The sequence below is a fragment of the Papilio xuthus genome, unplaced genomic scaffold, assembly GCF_000836235.2.
Source record: "Papilio xuthus unplaced genomic scaffold, Pxut_1.1 DF827680.1, whole genome shotgun sequence".
Taxonomy (NCBI): Eukaryota; Metazoa; Arthropoda; class Insecta; order Lepidoptera; family Papilionidae; genus Papilio; species Papilio xuthus.
Window position 1 is genome coordinate 5108625 of NW_013530969.1, and position 15497 is coordinate 5124121.

Sequence of the window (15497 nt, forward strand, 5' to 3'; positions counted from 1 at the left end):
GACCTTTAGGTCAAATTTGAGTAACTTTCATATTCGGATCAAAGAGCACGTTGTAAGTTTGGAAATGGGTTTACATTACCCATTGCCTGCTTTAATGACATTTTAACACAATTATTCAATTTAATATTTCGCAAAATTGGAGGATGAATGATTCTACATTCATTCCGTCTAGTAATTTTATCAAAATAAATAAAGAAATAATAATTCAACTAGTAAAAGTTGCCGAACTTTTAAATGGTACAAAAATTGTGTGTGTAGATTTGACATTTGAGTTTGAGTTTGACAGTTTGTTTAAGTCTGTCTTCGATTGATTGCATTTCATAGTTCAATTAAATAACTAACATTTATTTTGAAATAATTGCTTCCTTTGTATTATTTCAAAATGAAATATTTTAAGGTGCTTTCTTATTTTGTCTCATAGTGATACACACTATGTTGAAACGTGTACCATTTATAATTTCTTTAATGGATTAATCCTAGCGAGAACGGAAATGTCTGATTCGGAGGATTACCAAGATGAATATATATTTCGCCCACAACAACATTTGGATGCTAAATGGTTGAACCCTGACTTACAAGATGCTCTGCACGACTCCATATCTCTTAACTTATTGTACAATAGTCTAGCCCAGGACCGTGAAATATATTTTGAAGCAAGAGATGGTCTCGTCAATGCGTCTGGAATAACAGCTAAACTAGGCGATAGTGGGAAATATTATTGCGGTCTAAGGGTATGTCAACGCACTAGAATTAAAAACTAGTTTACTGAATTTTTTTAAACCTTTGTAATATATTCTAGAACCTTACTTGCACCTGTTGTGATGGACTATGTGGTCCTCATTCGGGATGTGCTTGCACCTCTTGCGCTGCACTCTCATCAGATGAAGAGAGACGTCTTGCCTTAGATGCCAAGTTAGTAGCACCACCATCATCTGTTTGGGTCATTGATGGAATCAAATGGAAACAAGAGCCAGGTATTATTTGCTTTTGGTTAAGTTTGCATTTACTTATTGACACATCAACAGTAATATTGAGTAAGATTGACTAAATATTTAGGTACCAAAATCACATTAGCCATACATTATTGCAGTTACAATATTATTGGTTTAATAATATAATTTTTTTGTTCATATGTTGTATGTATGTTGATGACTATTCCAATTATCAAAAATCTTTTTAAAAGCTATACAGGTTGTTTTTTTTTTTAATACAATAAAATTAAATACAATAGAAAATATATAATTACTTGTTACGTGAAGGTCCAGAATGTCTGCAAAGTTTAATGGAGTCTATGATATGGGAGCAGCGTATGAAAACTATTAACACAGTTACCAGTTGCCCAATAATATCTCAAATCAGACGTCTGATTGTCCTCTGCAATAGACATTTGGTGGCAGTTTTAAGGTAATGTTTAATTTAATTCAATTACATTTCATTTTAATATAAAAAATATTTAAGCAGCATATTCACTGATTGCATTTCCTGGAATAAAATCAGGCTTTATATAAATGGTTCTTAACAACAATCTATTTAAATAATCCTTAAGATCCTAATAAGATTTTTTTTATTATGCTGTATTAATCTAACAAGATTCATATGAGAAAAACCATTTACTATGTAAGAAAGTTTTCTTTTTCAAGTGGAATATGTTGTAACATTTGCAATTTTACAGGGAACAAACTCAAAACAAAGATGTAAAGAAAATCAGAATAGATAAGAAACCACCTCATACTATTAGCAATAGAGCACTCAGTGGTGTTGTGAACACTCTAAAATCTACTGAAATAACTTCTGTTGGTCAAGAGGATACTGAGGAACATTCCGATGAGTCTGAGAGGTATCTTAAAGAAATTCAAATTTTTTTAGTCTTTAAACCAAAGACTTGCAAACCAGTAGCTATTTTTAAAAATAACAAATGATACCATATTTATAGGATCAGTAAACCCAAGAACAATTAATTCATTGTGCTAGGCTAATGTCAAAATATATTTTCAGTGCTTTAGGACTAGCACGCGTAGGAGCGCGAGCTGCGTTGAGATTGGCTCTTTCACTGGTACGTCGTGCATGGCGCTGCGGTGAAGACGCGGATGTTTGCTCGGCGCTGCTCCGCGACGCATTGGACGCGGTGCGCGCGCTGCCCGACGCAGCATTGTATGCGGGCGCTGGCCTCGGTGTGACGCAGGCGCCGCGCTCACAGAAGATCTGGGCTGAAGTTGTTGATAGTGCTGCTAAATTCCTACATCAAGTTGTTGTCGGGTATTATGACTTGGTTTATTTTTTGTTGACTTTTTATGTTTACACAAAGAGCAAAGAAGTGAATTCTCTTTTATACCTTACATCCAATAATTGAAATAAGGAAGTTTTACATGAGGCCTACACACATATTAATTGTTTTTTCCCACAGTGAGGTTGGTTGCAATGTGCCAATGGGCGACTGGCGCACGTCACTGTGCGTGTGGGTGGAGCTGTGTGCTCGCAGGGCGGAGCTGCCCGCACTGTTGAAAGCTGCCGATGTTCTTGTCACACTACCACCGCGGCAAAAGCGACTGCCTGATAACAGGTTTATTATTGAATGATTACTTTTTATTGTTGAAATATAACATAAAATCAATGGGATATGCAAGAGAAACAATATGCAGCAAAATATGATATGGCATTTAACTGTGTAGTAAAAAAAATCCTACTTTCAGAATTATTTTGGAAGAATGCACCGCGCCACTGGGACCGTTTTTGAGACGAATGGCAAAAGTAGCCGCTCCTAATCCAGTTGTTAACAATGAACCAACAGTCGAAAGCAATTCTTCTGAGTTATTTTTAAAGTAAGTGCATAACAAAGGGTATAAAAATTTGTTTGTGCATGCAGTTATAGATTTACTCTTTATTGGATTACTCATGTTCTTTTGGGTTTAGAAGTGTGATCAATAGATTTCATCTTACAGAGATCTTACAATACCAAGTGGCGATGGGTTAATGGAAGTTAGAAAAGCCGGTGTCGCTTTACTGTGCCACCTGGACAGACTTGGTGCTCCTCTGCTGCCCCCGTTGAAAGGTTTTGTGACTGTAAGTTTTTCAATAATGCATATATGACGATGACTATTTTATTTTGACTATTGTTTATTCAATTATTGTTGTATTTAGTGTACAGAGTCTGCACAAGAAGTGGTTGCTATTGGTTCTGGTCCGATCCAACTTGGCAGTCTAAGAATACAGCAAGTTGCATGTGCTGAAAAACTGGCTCTATTGTTAACTCATGATGGTGATGTCTACACCTTACCCTACGACAGTCTGACTCCACATTTAGTACCAGGTACGTTGAAATGGAAATTTAATTATGGAATGTTGGTCCTTCGAGTCAGATACTTTGAACGTCCTAGAGATTTTAAAGATAATTCCATTAGTTTATTGTTAGTTTAATATTATTTTCTTTGTGATTTAAATAAAACCAGCTATCATTACTTATAGGTTTGGAAAATAAGACGATAATTCAAGTGGCGTGTCATCCGGCGGGGCGTCATTTTTTGTGCTGCTCTGCATGCGGCGGAGTATGGTCGTGGGGTACGGGCGAGGATGGCAGACTGGGTCACGGTGACACCGCGCCCAGGGATGCCCCCGCCACCATACACCATCTCGCACACCATGAAATCATCAGAGTTTACGCTGGATTCGCTTGCAGGTTTGTATTAAACAATGACACAATCGAAGTACCCTTCATCTGATCGATGATTTACACCGTTATTTGTTCTATTAATAGTGCTGTGATAACATCTCGCGGCGCTCTATACACATGGGGTCGCGGCTCACACGGCCGTCTTGGTCATGGCACTGTTGAGAACTGCCTCACGCCGCAGCCCGTCGCGTTTAATGCGCATAATATTGAACGCATCGTTGACGTTGCTTTAGGTAAGTTTTCATAGCCTCAGTTTTAAAGCGAATTACAAATGTAAAGGAACCCGCTGAGAGACATAGAAGTATTTCTTCGTAACGACGGCACAAAACCGAACTTACTATGACGTGTTGTTGTGTTGTGCGAAAAAAATAAAACTTAAAGATTAAATAAATTAGTAAGTTATGTATATGTGTATAAAGGTTGGGGCGAAAGTCAAACACTGTGCTGCACTCTGGAGGGCGCAGTGCAAGTGTTTGGGGAGGGCGAGAGCGGGACGCCCCGCGCGCTCTCCTCGCTCGCAATGTTCCGTGTCACGCGCGTCTACACCGGGGAGCATTGGCACGCTGCGCTTACTGACACGTACGTGCAATTAAACTAAATTACACAAATTGTATTTTTTGTATAAATGTGTATAAATAATGTAGGTTATTATTTTTAGTGGCCAAGTATACACGTGGGGTAAAGGTGAACGACATCGTCTTGGTCATGGGAATGCCGACTCAGTCCAGGATCCCAAGCTGGTGGAAGCTCTTCAAGGTACATGTTGACACTCAATACGTAGCAAAACTGGTCACAACTATTATATTTATCGATTTTTTAATTATTCTTTTTATAAATGTCATGTTTCCAGGTGTAAAGGTAATAGACTTATCTTTGGGTGCAACACACGGTATAGCGTTGACATCTGACGGCGCGTTGTATGCGTGGGGTACACATGAACGCGCCAATATGAGAAGACCAGCGCCGCAACTGTTGCAAGTTTTCAACTCTTCATTTAAAGCCAATGGTAAGCTTTTTATTTAATCTGTATTTTTTTGTTATTTTATGCATTTAGCTTAATGTTTACTTATAATTACAGGTGCCTCTAGTAGTGCTACACAAATAATCGCGTGGAGCGAAGAAAATCCCAGAGATTTACCGTCTTCGATGCCTTTTGTTATAGACTTGTCTGATAACACTTTCATGTGAGTAAAGTTAATATGTTTAGAAGATGATATAGCGAAATTATTCCAATTGAATTTTCAAAATGAATGGTTCTTGATTTCAGATTTCTGGAGAGATTGTTAAAACTTGCAGTGGAACAAAGCAGTACAGCAACGTTAAAAGAAAACGAATGCCTAGCAATATCTTGTCTCAATTTATTAAGGCTACAAGTAAGTACAATCATTGAATTCGCCAATCTGAAGATGTGTGAGATGGACAAAGAATAATTAATTACCATACATATTGGTCTTTGGATGAGTAAAGTGGAGGACACAATATGTGGATGACATTAGGGTAAGTCAATATAACATTGTAGTGGACAGAAACGGGATTCTTACCACGATTAAACTATTTGAGTCCTTGATATTTTGGCACAGTTGGAGACGCCATAGTCACGGTTTGACTAACAACAATGTTTCTTACGAACACTATATTAGTAAAATTCACAAAAGTTTAAAGTTGTATACGAGTTGATGATATTATTGTCTAGGTTCATGCATGGCAATGTTCGAAAGAGGCGGATGTGGAGGGCAGCAGTGGTATGGAGAGACGCAGTTGGTGCAGCGGTTTGCATGGCGCGTTGGTGGCGCTGGTGGAGGGGCGCGCAGGGGCTGCGGCGGCAGGGGCGGCGCGCCGCGCATTAGCTGCCACATGGCCGCTGCTGCTGCCCACACCACAGCTGCGCGCGCAACATCTCATCGCGCTGCTGCCACACGGTCAGTAACACACGCACACAATTCATACGGTATTATTTCAATACGCGAATCTTGATCGCCAGTGACTTTGTCAGTGCAAAATTAAAAAAAATAACCTATAGTATGCCCACACATATCAGTTACCGTCTAGTGAACGTCTCGAAATTTATGGCTGTTTTTTTGTAAGTCCGCAAGGCCACGGTTGTTCTGGGTAATTTCCGGAACGGCTACACCTTTGTAACCATTTGTGGACCGCTAGTGAAATATAAACTGATTGAATATGAATGAAAAACTATGTAGGTACTGCTGTAGCCAGTGCTGGGGCGAGGTTCATGACGGAGTTGCTGGTGTGGTCGCTGCTGGGCGGCGGGGGGCTACGTGACGCGCTCAAGAATGCCTTGCGAGCGCACGCCACCGACACATACAACCACTTGCAACTTGATGAGTATGTACCGTGAAAGCCGCCTATACACATCTAGTAAAACAATTTGTATCTTTGTTTTTTCAAAGAGTGGTTGGGTGTAAAATCACAGCCTTCTAAATATTTTTTTTTATGATTTTTTTTAATTATAGCGAATACGATCAAGTTGACATAGTGACGGGACAACGAGGATCTATGTCTTCTGCTAACGCGGACGACATCGATGTGGAGGAAGGTAAAATAATAATGATGAAATCTAGTTATTTTACTATCTTTTTAATTAATTAAATTTTAATTGACAGGTGCTTGCACTGAAGAATACCAAATAGATAACGCAACGACTTCAGAAGAAAATGGAACTTCGGTACCTTTAATGCATTTGGTATGTACGAAAAATTAACCCTGTTGTAAACCCAAGTCTGTTTTCTCAAATTAATTGTTATTTTTCTTAATTCAGGTAAAACATCTTATTCAAAACACGACTTGTCAAACTCAAATGCTAATAAACGCGATTATCAAGGGCAATAGCAGCAAGACCGATGACCCCAAAGTACACGACACAGTCAGCCCTAGCTGTGATTTGTTGCTACGTTTTCAAAGGTAAATATGTTATAAGATTAAACTATTTAGTCTTATTTTCTTTTAAGAATCGTATCAAATCAAAATACAGTAATGGCTATAAAATTCAGTCCTTGATGCTACATAGCTTTTGATTTAAAGATCCCAATCAACAGGTCAAGCAAGGAATGACATACACAAAATATTACAGGCTTCTCTTCTGTGAGGCGATGTGGTCGCGTGGTGGACGCAACACGCGTGGTGGCGTGCGCGCGCTGCTCGCGGAGTACGTCGCACTGCTCGCCGAGCATGTGCTGGCCGTCGCCACGTGCTTCTCCCGCGCCGTGCGCGCTGCAGACAACGAGCAACTGCTCGCCCTCTGCAACGTCATAAGCGCTGATATTATAGGCAAGTACACTACAAGGACAATTAACTGATGTAATTTTGTATAAAGAAGAATTTCGATTATCGAGCTCTATTACTCAATACTAGCGGTCTCCTACGACTTCGTCTGCGTCAGGATTAAAAAAGTAGGCCACATCATCAGCTACCTTCCAGTGAAAGTCACGTCAGAATTAGCTCAGCGTCAAAATTAGTAGTTTTAGAATTATTTGTGCATAAAATTTACATTAGTAGTAATATTGCAGGACGTGTAGTGAGCGAGCTGAGCGCATGGGTGTGTACGTGTGCGGCGCGCTCGACGTTCTCGTTGATGGAGTGCGTGTCATCGCTGACGGGTGTGGCGCGCGCCTGCGACGAGGCCGCGCTCTCGCTGCCCGCCGCCGCGCGCCACGAGACAGACACACTCGGCTGGCCAGGCCTCATCACACGTCGGCATCACCGCAACATCACTGTTATCAGAAAGTAAGATAAAACTTAAACACTTCTGCTGATTTCGAAGGAGTTCGTACACAAACTAAATTTAGATGTGCCCAAATTTGTTGGAAATTTGTATCGATTCGCAGGTGTGACATACAGAATCACGTAAAAGATGGTGGATCCTGGATCGTGGTATCCGGTTTCGTGTACGATGTGGAAAAGTTCCGATGCGACAGCGCCAGCACCGTGGAACTGGTGCGCAAGCTGCGAGGCACCGACGCCACCGCCGCGCTCAGTGAGGAGCCCCACGCTGCATACTTGTCCGCTATCACTGAGAAATGTGTTGGTCTTTATGCCGAACAAGTTCATGGACATCGGTGTCAAGTAAGTGCAAATATCATGGTAACGTAACCAAAGTTTGAAGTTTCAGGTCACGCTGTCTTGTAACAGGACCATATTTTTCCAGGAGAGCATTCCGACTTTGCGAGTTTTGCACATGTTATCGTCGACTGCTTTCCAACTGATGCTGGGTGTGTCGGAGTGCGGCGTGCGGCTCGCCCGCTCCTTGCCGGTACAGCAAGCTGAACGTAAAGTTGCCGCTCACGCGACAGCAGTCTTCCTAAGAGGCGGCTTGCAGGTAAACTGACTTATCCTCTGTATTTTGATACAATAAAAATGTTAAATCGTTATATCGTGAATATTAGAAAATGCATGAATTATAATATTCTTACGCAGGTACCGCAACTGTCGAATCCATTTGAAGAAGAAAAAGCGGAGGCACGAAGTGGTTCGTCAACAGGTGGCAATAGCCCAGCGGGGGAGGTGCCGGCGCCGCGCGCTTTCGGCCCCGCCCCCCGCCCAAGTATTACAACCGCGCATGCGCGTGCTGACGCATTGCTGTACGCACTCGCCGAGCCTAAGCTGCTAGTAAGATATTAGTACTACTATTACTAGTCTTAGTACTTTAGACTCTCACACTTCAACTCTAGGTTTTAACGCTACGTCACCTTTTATAGCACGCCTTGGGGGTGCAGTTAGTATAGTAAGACTGTGTATTTCGCAGACTTGTTGCGGGCCTTTCTATCCAGCGGCTTCGCGGTCGCTCAAGAGCGCCCTACCCTAACTGTTTACACTTTTCCTAATTTTTTAGTGATATCTCTATGTTTTAGATACTTTGTGTTCTTCAGATTCAAATTTTATAAAGCATTGCAATAAATTTATCTTCCGTGTTTGTTATAGGATCCTTTAGCACTGCACCTGTGGTGGGCATGCGAGCGACGTGAGGGCTGCGCTCCACATTTCCCCCCGGAGCACCCGGTGGAGGAGTTGCGTCGGGCGTTGCTCGCCGTGTTGCTGTACCACGTTGGCTTGAAGGAACATGCCCTTGCAACTGCTACCACTGGTAACTTAACACATTAATCGTTTCTGAGACCAAAATCTCTGTATAAAAGCTGTCATATTTGGATCTAAACATTGAAATAAAAAGAAACGAAAATACATTTATTAATCTTTACAGAAATGAAGAAAGGCGAAGTAAGACTGTCTCCGGCGATGTCGGAGATACTAAAGGCCGTCCAGCAGAGCAAATGGACACTTATGAGAACTAGGCAACAATTGTCACGGGGTTATAAAGAAGTAAGATACAAAATATATCTAACATGGTTTTCAACATACCTGTTTACGATATCTTTATTTACGTAATTTGTTATGTAGGTGTGTGCAGCACCTTTAGAAAGAGCAAGGTTTCTATTGCACGAGGTGCGTCCGGCGATATCTCCCGCGGTGTCTGCGCTGCACAAGAGGCCGCCCGCACACCGCCCACCCTCAGCTAAGAAGATGTTCCAAAAGGTCATGCGATTGGCCAAATCGCCTTCTTTCAACAAATGGTAATGCTCACGAATTAATCTTGAAAAAAAAAGTTTATGCCGCGTACTAATATTTTATTTGCTATTCTTTTAGTTTTGAAACAACGAAAGACTTAAGGAATAGACAGAATAGTTTAAATAAGAGTATGTTAAGAGCTGGAGGCAGTTTACTGCAAGGCGATGCTTTAATAATCAAATCTGGACTAAGTAACACCGCTAGGCCTGTTGACGATATTCGCATTAAAGTCGTAGAACCAAAGTGTTACTATAATTCAGAAGGACCCACTGACCCGGCTTCGAAAGATGCCGCGAATCAACAAACTAAAAATAAATTAAAACTAAAAGACAAACCACTAGATAAAGACATGAAAAATGCCTCGAACTATGACGATATGCGGAATGAAGCTCGAGGTGAATTAAAAATATCTGAAAAAGAAGATGTTCAAGACAAAGACTATGATGACAAGACACCAACGAACGAGGTGTCAATTAGTTCAATCAATGATATGACAGATAATTCCATTTTAAAGGAATCTATGGAAAGCGAAAAGCAAGTACTGCTGCAGGCTGATGATTTAAAAAACGAATTATTCACTGCCGATGAAGAGAAAGATGATGATACGTCAGAAAGGAATAAGTTTGTCAATGCTTGGGTAGCAAAGCTAGCTTGTCAAGAGAAAGGTAGGCTCTAACTTTTATTTTATTATGCTATTTTTTTTATTTATTTTATGAATTTTATATAATATAACGTTTGTAATTTTCAACAGATCTATATTGGATGCTAGAAGAAGTGACAGCTGAGCAACAGAGCGTGACAACGGCCATAATTGATTTCGTAATGAGTGAAGAGTCGTGTGACCTTGACATGCTGAGGAGAGCGTTGTATTGCCAGGTAAATAAAAATAATAACGTGAGTTTCTGAGACTAAAATCTCCACTTAAAAATATTGTTATCTCTGTTTTATCAGAGGTGATGACAGGGATGACCAATATATTTTTACAGAGATATTCGTCTAGGAACCAACGGCAACTGCATAGTTTATGGTATAATTTCAGGTGCAAAGAGCTGATATAAGAAAGAATGGATATAAAATTATTAATAAGATACTCCACTCGAGTCAAACGATGTCGGAAAGTGTTAAGTATGCGGCCTTCGCTGGTCTATGCGGGGCGTCGATGGCGGATTCACCAAATACTCCACTTAAGCCAACAATCCCTTTAACATTACCCTTAAAGGGCATCGAATCCGTAATACCGTATACAAAATACATGGTACTTCTAGAAAGATCTAGATTGATGGACTACGTACTTATAGAGTTGAGGGCGAAAGTATTAGAAGCAGAACAACACCAACCTATGCCTTTGAAGATGAGCGTTAACTTTGGAGCACACGCATTGCTGACGAAACCATCACGAGCAAGGTACTAAATAAAAATGAACCGTATGGGATAAATGATTGCGTTGAAAATTGCATATCTTTCTTATATTACAGGTTTTTGATATCTCTTCTAACACTAGTGGTGGAGGGTTGCTATGGTCCAGAGTTGGAGCAATTGATAAACGGCGGAGTATTAAGTTCCTGTATGACATTATTAAGGCAAATCGGAGGAGATACATCTTTATATAATTCTCAGAATTCCCAAGCAGTAACAAGATCTAAGTGTATGTAGAACTTTTTTAATTATAAAATTAAATACATATATTTTAATTATTATGCAAAAAAATATTTAATTTGTTTCAGTTGAATGCTTAGTTATATTTGAGGATGAAAAATTGGGTGCGCGTGCCAGGTGCGCTTCATTAAGCGGGCCAGAGCTTGCCAGCCTCATGAAAATAGGTACCAGGGTAGTGCGCGGCAGAGACTGGAAGTGGGGCGACCAGGTAATATCAAATAATATAAATAAAACAGAAGGATAGCTGCTAAAGACTGTAGGAATTTATCTATTTCTTTTTTCATAGGATGGAGGTCCCGGTGGCGAAGGTCGGGTAATCGGAGAACTAGGAGACGACGGCTGGGTACGCATTCTGTGGGACAGCGGAGGCACTAACTCCTATCGCATGGGAAAAGAAGGAAAATATGATTTGAAATTAGCGCGGTCGCCTTCTCCGCCACCATCTCTTTATGAAGCCGAGGCTGAAAATCGTAAGTTAAACATATTTAAAAACTAATTATTTCGGGTAATATATTGATTTTTGTTAACATTTGTTTACTTTAAAGGTCAGACTACGTTAGATTGGTGGCCGGTGAAGGAGGTACGTGCGGCGTGCACGGGCGCGTTACGTGCGGCGTGTGCGCGGGCAGGCAGTGCGTACGACGTGCGCGGTGTGGTCCGGCGCAACGTGGCCGCGCTCCAACGACGTCTGCTTGTCATCGCGCGTGCAAATAATGTATCTCCACCCACCGCGTTTGCTTCTTACGCACACACTGCTGTCGCCCTGATTAGAGGTAATATAAGCAATATACTTTATATGTTATGCGACGCATGAAGTAATGAATAATTTCCCCTCAATATATTTTTTTCATTTATTTTAGCAAGCGCACAAAATCATGACATGAGAAAAACATTATGTACCGAGTCCTGGTTCGAATTATGCTTTAGCATAATTTCCGCAGGAGACAAAACGGTCACGCAGGATTTACTATTCCTACAGGTTGGTAACGCTTTTTACTAACTTTTAAATTGATATGAATTCTAATATGGTGAAACAAAACAGATCAATTTTATGTACGTTTCTTAACATGTTTTGTCCATCAGATCCAATGTATCTGGCTGCTGAAGCGTGTGTTGCTGGAGCACTCTGGGCCAGCGGAGTGGCGCAGAACTGTGGCGACGCAGCTGCTCGCGCTCGTGGGCCGACTGTGGCTCGAGACGCACCCGGCGGACCCTGCCCTGCGTCCCACACAAGCTATATTCACTGGCAACGATGAGGAGGAACTTGGTAAAACATTGTTATCGGTCATTTACTGTATTGTCACGTATATTAATTACTTTACACATGAGCGGGATGCTTGTTATTACAGATAATAGATGGCGTGCGCCGGCGACGAGCAGCTATACGGGCACGGTATGCGCGGGCGCGGTGGCGCTGGTGCGTCGGTTGCACGGCGCGCCGCAATGGCACGGGCCGCTCACTGCTGTGCTGCTCGACAAGCTGCAGATTGCAGCGCATACAGTATGCAATGTCTGTCTTTATGCCAGTACAGTAAGACAGTAGCACTGGCCTGTCATAGACTGGATAGTGGTAAAATAAAAAAGAATTGTAAATAGTTTAGTAACAATCAATCGATTTGCTAGCTTCTCTCGGGTATAAAATCAGGTTTTAAACAGCGATAAATTTTACTCCTGCACAGTTTTTATTAGATGGAATAATTTTTGTATGTCGAATTAATTACTAAAAATAATAATTTATGTCTGTATTGTTTTAGATAACAAACGACTGGCACTGGTGGCCACACGCAAGCCAGGAACTTACTCAAAGTATCAAGCCATCGCCAATTTCTCTCAATACTTGTCTTATAGGTATTTTTTTAATAACTTTAATATGTATTGTGTACTTCAAGGGGAATTTATGTACTAATGGAGCTTTTTATTTAGCTGGTGCACTAGGAGTTGTCGGTGGGTTGGAATGGCGCATCAGACTCGGTCAAAGAGTAAGCTTCGGATCACCGCCGCGGTATGGTATAGTGACACAACTGTCTCCCAGAGCAAAGGTCACCGTAATACACGATGACAATACTGTAACCAAGGTAAACATAATTGCTTTACAAACTTTACATTCTAATTCATTTACAAAAGTGCCTTTAGATTTTACTTTTCTACACATTAAATCACTTAACAATTTTGAAATATCGAGGATAAGTTAAGAAAATTAAATAAAAATCATGATAAATTAATCTCAGTTTACAATTTCCAGCCAGTTTATAATATGCCTTGTAAGATAAAATAAATATTAATGTAACAGGTAGAACTAAGCGGTGTGACGAGCGCGGAGAGCGAGCGTATGTCGCAGGCGTTGGGCGGCGGCGAGAGTGCGCTGCGTGTGTGCGCCGCACTGCTCGGTGTCATGCCCAACGCATGTCCCGTACACACGCATCCCTTACCTGGTACAATATAATGAACTAGTATTTGACAACAATCTATATATTTTCTTTTGAACTTTTTAGGTTTACTCTATGACAAGAAATTCTATTTATATTTTCTTCTCGTATTTTTATGATGTCAAGATTTGGTAATGTTTAAACGACAGAAAATGCTAAATTAACAAATATAGTAACAATGACAACAAACAAGAACAAATTTTTCTTTGTTATTTACAGCTGATGTAGATGTTTACGGTTTGAGAAGACAGCAAATGGAACTCCTGATGCTATGCGCTGTCAGAGGTCTGCTGTCAACTCGGACGAAGCTCAGGAAGGTCTTACTACAACCTCCGGATAATGCAAGTAAGAAATATTTTAATTACTACCCGTCGCCTACCTTTAATCAACAGTGAAAGGGATCACAAAAATGATATTTCCTCGCCCATTGTCGTCCTATATGTACAGTCAGCGTCATATAGATCGTAACAGACAAGATATTACATTACATTAGATTACATTACATTAGATTACATTACATTAGATTACATTACATTAGATTACATTAGATTACATTAGATTACATTACATTAGATTACGTTACATTAGATTACATTACATTAGATTACATTAGATTACATTAGATTACATTACATTAGATTACATTACATTAGATTACATTACATTAGATTACATTAGATTACATTAGATTACATTACATTAGATTACGTTACATTAGATTACATTAGATTACGTTACATTAGATTACATTAGATTACATTACATAAGATTACATTAGATTACATTAGATTACATTAGATTACATTACATTAGATTACATTACATTAGATTACATTAGATTACATTACATTAGATTACATTAGATTACATTACATTAGATTACATTACATTAGATTACATTACATTAGATTACATTAGATTACATTACATTAGATTACATTACATTAGATTACATTACATTAGATTACATTACATTAGATTACATTACATTAGATTACATTACATTAGATTACATTACATTAGATTACATTACATTAGATTACGTTACATTAGATTACATTACATTAGATTACATTACATTAGATTACATTACATTAGATTACATTACATTAGATTACATTACATTAGATTACATTACATTAGATTACATTAGATTACATTACATTAGATTACATTACATTACATTACATTAGATTACATTAGATTACATTACATTAGATTACATTACATTAGATTACATTACATTAGATTACATTACATTAGATTACATTAGATTACATTACATTAGATTACATTAGATTACATTAGATTACATTACATTAAATTACATTAGATTACATTACATTAGATTACATTAGGTTACATTAGATTACATTAGATTACATTAGATTACATTAGATTACATTATAGATTAGATTAGATTACATTACATTAGATTACATTACAATAGATTACATTATAGATTAGATTACATTACATTAGATTACATTACATTACATTAGATTACATTATAGATTAGATTAGATTACATTACATTAGATTACGTTAGATTACATTACATTACATTAGATTACATTATAGATTAGATTACATTACATTAGATTACATTAGATTACATTACATTAGATTACATTATAGATTACATTAGATTACATTACATTACGTTAGATTACATTACATTATAGATTAGATTACATTATAGATTAGATTACAATAGATTACTTTAGATTAGATTACATAGATTACATTATAGATTAGATTATATTATAGATTAGATTACATTATAGATTAGATTACATTATAGATTAGATTACATTATAGATTAGATTACGTTATAGATTAGATTACAATAGATTACATTAGATTCCATTAGATTACATAAGATTCCATTAGATTCCATTAGATTACATTAGATTACATCAGATTACATCAGATTACATCAGATTACATCAGATTACATCAGATTACATCAGATTACATCAGATTACATTAGATTCTTCTTCTTCTTCTTCTTCTTCCTCTTCTTCCTCCTCTTCCTCCTCCTCTTCTTCCTCCTCTTCTTCTTCCTCCTCTTCTTCTTCCTCCTCTTCTTCTTCCTCCTCTTCTTCTTCCTCCTCTTCTTCTTCCTCCTCTTCTTCTTCCTCCTCTTCTTCTTCCTCCTCTTCTTCTTC

General features: G+C 38.9%; 1 protein-coding gene across 1 annotated transcript in view; it reads left to right on the top strand.

Moving 5' to 3' along the window:
- Positions 1-321: 321 nt before the first annotated feature.
- The window catches only part of HERC2 (E3 ubiquitin-protein ligase HERC2), a 30417-nt gene continuing 15241 nt past the window's right edge, over positions 322-15497 (top strand). Inside the window, exons 1-43 of the mRNA XM_013311361.1 lie at positions 322-731; positions 800-974; positions 1260-1404; positions 1673-1837; positions 1996-2256; positions 2405-2560; positions 2691-2819; positions 2940-3060; positions 3139-3307; positions 3463-3673; positions 3752-3900; positions 4087-4246; positions 4326-4423; positions 4518-4673; positions 4746-4851; positions 4935-5040; positions 5361-5586; positions 5866-6010; positions 6139-6221; positions 6289-6368; positions 6444-6586; positions 6756-6952; positions 7192-7408; positions 7510-7747; positions 7830-8000; positions 8099-8290; positions 8603-8765; positions 8880-8998; positions 9077-9249; positions 9323-9909; positions 9996-10120; positions 10284-10648; positions 10720-10889; positions 10969-11108; positions 11187-11370; positions 11446-11673; positions 11761-11879; positions 11984-12167; positions 12250-12401; positions 12655-12748; positions 12824-12975; positions 13191-13332; positions 13546-13671. Coding sequence (XP_013166815.1) covers positions 492-731; positions 800-974; positions 1260-1404; positions 1673-1837; positions 1996-2256; positions 2405-2560; positions 2691-2819; positions 2940-3060; positions 3139-3307; positions 3463-3673; positions 3752-3900; positions 4087-4246; positions 4326-4423; positions 4518-4673; positions 4746-4851; positions 4935-5040; positions 5361-5586; positions 5866-6010; positions 6139-6221; positions 6289-6368; positions 6444-6586; positions 6756-6952; positions 7192-7408; positions 7510-7747; positions 7830-8000; positions 8099-8290; positions 8603-8765; positions 8880-8998; positions 9077-9249; positions 9323-9909; positions 9996-10120; positions 10284-10648; positions 10720-10889; positions 10969-11108; positions 11187-11370; positions 11446-11673; positions 11761-11879; positions 11984-12167; positions 12250-12401; positions 12655-12748; positions 12824-12975; positions 13191-13332; positions 13546-13671 — 7462 coding nt within the window. The 5' untranslated portion in view covers positions 322-491. The remainder of the gene's footprint in view (positions 732-799; positions 975-1259; positions 1405-1672; positions 1838-1995; positions 2257-2404; positions 2561-2690; positions 2820-2939; positions 3061-3138; positions 3308-3462; positions 3674-3751; positions 3901-4086; positions 4247-4325; positions 4424-4517; positions 4674-4745; positions 4852-4934; positions 5041-5360; positions 5587-5865; positions 6011-6138; positions 6222-6288; positions 6369-6443; positions 6587-6755; positions 6953-7191; positions 7409-7509; positions 7748-7829; positions 8001-8098; positions 8291-8602; positions 8766-8879; positions 8999-9076; positions 9250-9322; positions 9910-9995; positions 10121-10283; positions 10649-10719; positions 10890-10968; positions 11109-11186; positions 11371-11445; positions 11674-11760; positions 11880-11983; positions 12168-12249; positions 12402-12654; positions 12749-12823; positions 12976-13190; positions 13333-13545; positions 13672-15497) is intronic.